Genomic DNA, 3,274 nt, shown 5'->3' on the forward strand with positions numbered 1-3,274 from the left:
TTTTTCCATTTGTGCTCCACGATTGAGCGAAATAGTTTTAGTAGAATTGACAGCCTGGTAGCTTTCGTGTAGCTGGAAAAACTAACATCTGGCTACCTGGCTCCTAATCTAAATTTCAACCACTGCGCTAGGTCTATTATCCTGCTCCTTATAGTACCCTTTTTTTCATCGGTCTTGGTACCGCCGCGATTTTAGTTAATTTGCCACTTACTCAAAACTTAATATTCAGCCTAGAGAACAATTCAATACTCGTCGACATTTGTGGTTCCCTCTCTTTGAATACCAAAGTATGTATGTATCTTCAGAGACCAGAGGACCGTGATCTCACTTCATTATAGAGTCTTTAGGGTTCATAGCGAGTTCGAAGACTGTGGCCTCATGCGTTGCTTCTTAATTGGGGATCCATCCAGAGATCTGTTCACTACTCGGTGAGGCTTGTGGTTCACTTATTTTTGGGTACCACCTTCAGTTTAATCGTAATTTACGCGGTTCGAAATTCTCGGCTTAAGGGAGGTGATATTTTACTCTTTCTTTTATGTCAGCTAGAGATACAACTGACAGCTGTCGTACAGGCTAGCCAGTCCCAGCCTAGTTAGAGTCCAAGACCAGTGTGCTATGAAAGCCAAATTAAATCAAGACGAATCCATCCTTTATAGAGAACTGAAAAATAAGGAACTTCTTCAGATGCTCCATATTATAAAGACCCTTTACCTTTCCTAACTCATCGGCTTATTCGTTCCGAAAGGACGACGATAAATTATGGCCACATTAATAGTGAAGTGAATCCTAGCTGACAGAAGAGGATGGAGCTTGCAGGTACACGCCACCGATGGAGCATTTTCGCTATGGCATAGTACCCTGCGATGACGCGGGTAAGAGCCCGTACAGCAGATTTGTTAAGCGTCAATATTTCTGCAGTACGACTCTTATAGAGTCTCGGTCAAAAGGGTATTGACATCTCACAGCCGTTCGAGTTGATCCATAGGTCAATAGTTACGGCTGTAGTGTATTCTTCAACACAAATTAGGAGAAATATATCGTGTTGGTAGGAAGTGATCTGTTTAGCTAATTTGAATTTCCAAGGCGTGTCTAGTCATCTCATATTTTTCTGTCCTGCAACCCAGCAGAGAGCGCTGTTGACGTGACTACTGCAGCCTAATGTTTTCAATGCCGCCTGGCTGTCAGCGATTATAATGACAATGAGACAAGTCACCTTCTCTAATGCAAAGATTTCCGCTTGAAAAACAGTGCTGCTATCTGGCAGACGACACGAATGCCTTATCTGAAGTTCCATGGAGAATAGACCCAGGCGAATACCTTTTTCCCTCTTTGAGGCATCGGTGAAGATAGAAATAACAGCGTTTACCGACGCGTGGCCGCCTTCACAACCTTCCCTGGTAGGAAAGTACATTGGGGTATTAATATTATATTTTATTTATTTATATATTTATTTTTTATTATTAATGTAACAAAATCAATTCCGCAGAGTTTCAAAGTCAAAACACTCCACTATGCGGGGCTACTGTGCCACCGCTTACCACTACGACTACCTGCCACTTGCTCAAACACCTCGACAATTCTTATCGGAATTCGAGTTTTTGTGCGCTGACCCTCTTAGTACTTGACTTGACATTTCCTCTACGCGCGTTTGCTCTTTCCTTGTTTGGCTTTGGCAGTGCTCGAGCTGCGCTGAGTCACCAGCAAACAACTCGCACCACGCTTTAGGGAGGGTAGATATCATTTTGAAGCCATGATTGTTGTTGCAGTTCGTATGTTGTTTTTGTTGCTTCGAATGGTCGCTTGTACGCGATGATGTGCACAGTGAAGTGCATATCCGTAATGTACAGGCACGCATAGCCAATGCGGTGGAGTTGGCCGTTGGTGCATAGCTGAGCTGCATTGAACTGAGTTGTAGTAAATGAACTTGGCGTGCGTGTTCTCATATTTCTCCCGCTCTTGTAGTTGTGTTTTTCAGTATTTCTGTTTCTTCGACTGTACTACTCCCTTTCCTGAAGGAAATGTACAAACGTTGAAGTTGTATGTACCTACATATGTATTGAGTTTGCTGAGCGCGGCACGGAGCTATAAAAGATCGTTGCATTTGATGTAGAAATCATTCAGAATTTGTTCGTCAAACGTGCCACCACGCACCGTCAACCAAACAAATAAGAATATTTTTACTTTCGAGAATTAGAGAAAATAATCTGCCATAGAACTTTTACGAAAATGTGTCAACAACAGCAACTAGTAGCGGCGGCCAACAATGCCAACAACATTATTCATCAGCAAGCGCAGCAGCAACAAAGTTCAAAGCTGAAGCCGAGCTATAGCATTAAGCGCGTCTTGCAGACACTCTTTCGCAACAAACAACACCAACACCAGCAACAAAAATTGAAACAGCAACGCCGGCAACAACAACGTTTGCAACAACAATGTCAACGTTTATGCAACTCATTGGAATCATTGGAGTCGCTGGAGAATTTGCGCAATGCACAAATGGAAGAGCAACACCTCTATGAAGAGATCCAAGACAATTCGGCCAATGAGAAATTAGCCGTGCTGGTGCAAGAGGCTGCATCGTCTCAGCGGGAGGAGGACGAGGCGGAGGAGCACGATATCTATGTGCCAGTACGCTTTGCACGCACCACAGCCGGCACCTTCTTCTGGACCACCAATCTGCAGCCGGTGTTGAGCAGTTTTGCACCCGTTGCCGCCGATGAAGATCTACTGCAGCCCAGCTATTGCTACAGCAATGCACAATATCCGCATATGCAGTATCCCGCCTATCAGCCGGATCGTTGGGCACAAGCTTGAAGTGTCGCATTTGCCGGAGCTTGGCGGCAACAAAGCTGAAGTGCTAGACGACGCGACGACGATGAACTCAAGAGGCGTGCATTAATTGTGACTGAAGCTTTAGATAAATTTGTGATACTCGTTTTGTAGCGGCTGCAGTACTGCCGTAATTAACTGGTACATAGTATTAGTGCTATCTATTTAGTACACGTGGTAGGTAGTTGAATCAACGTGCTTCCAATTTACTTAGTTTTTAAGTTAATTTTTCGTAAACAAACTTCAAGTGCTCCTCATCCATAGCGAAGTATTAATACGAGTACCACATAGGATTTTGCTTTAATTTTTTCAATTCAATTTTTATAATTTCTTAGTTACTAAGTGATTTTGTGATAACGAAAGGCTTTAATTTTATTACTATGTATAATTTTATTACTATGTATTTTATTTGATATAAACGATCAATGCTTGTAAAAAAAAAAAA

The 3,274-nt window shown here is 42.6% G+C and overlaps 1 protein-coding gene across 1 annotated transcript; it reads left to right on the forward strand.

Moving 5' to 3' along the window:
* Positions 1 to 2,066: 2,066 nt before the first annotated feature.
* LOC118750848 (enhancer of split malpha protein) lies at positions 2,067 to 3,243 on the forward strand. The gene has a single exon (XM_036485577.1). It carries the CDS (start codon positions 2,227 to 2,229, stop codon positions 2,812 to 2,814), a length of 588 nt encoding a protein of 195 aa, XP_036341470.1. The 5' UTR covers positions 2,067 to 2,226; the 3' UTR covers positions 2,815 to 3,243.
* Positions 3,244 to 3,274: the final 31 nt, after the last annotated feature.

The sequence above is a fragment of the Rhagoletis pomonella genome, unplaced genomic scaffold (genome assembly GCF_013731165.1).
Source record: "Rhagoletis pomonella isolate Grant_MI unplaced genomic scaffold, Rhpom_1.0 Rhpom_scaffold_00001, whole genome shotgun sequence".
NCBI lineage: Eukaryota > Metazoa > Arthropoda > Insecta > Diptera > Tephritidae > Rhagoletis > Rhagoletis pomonella.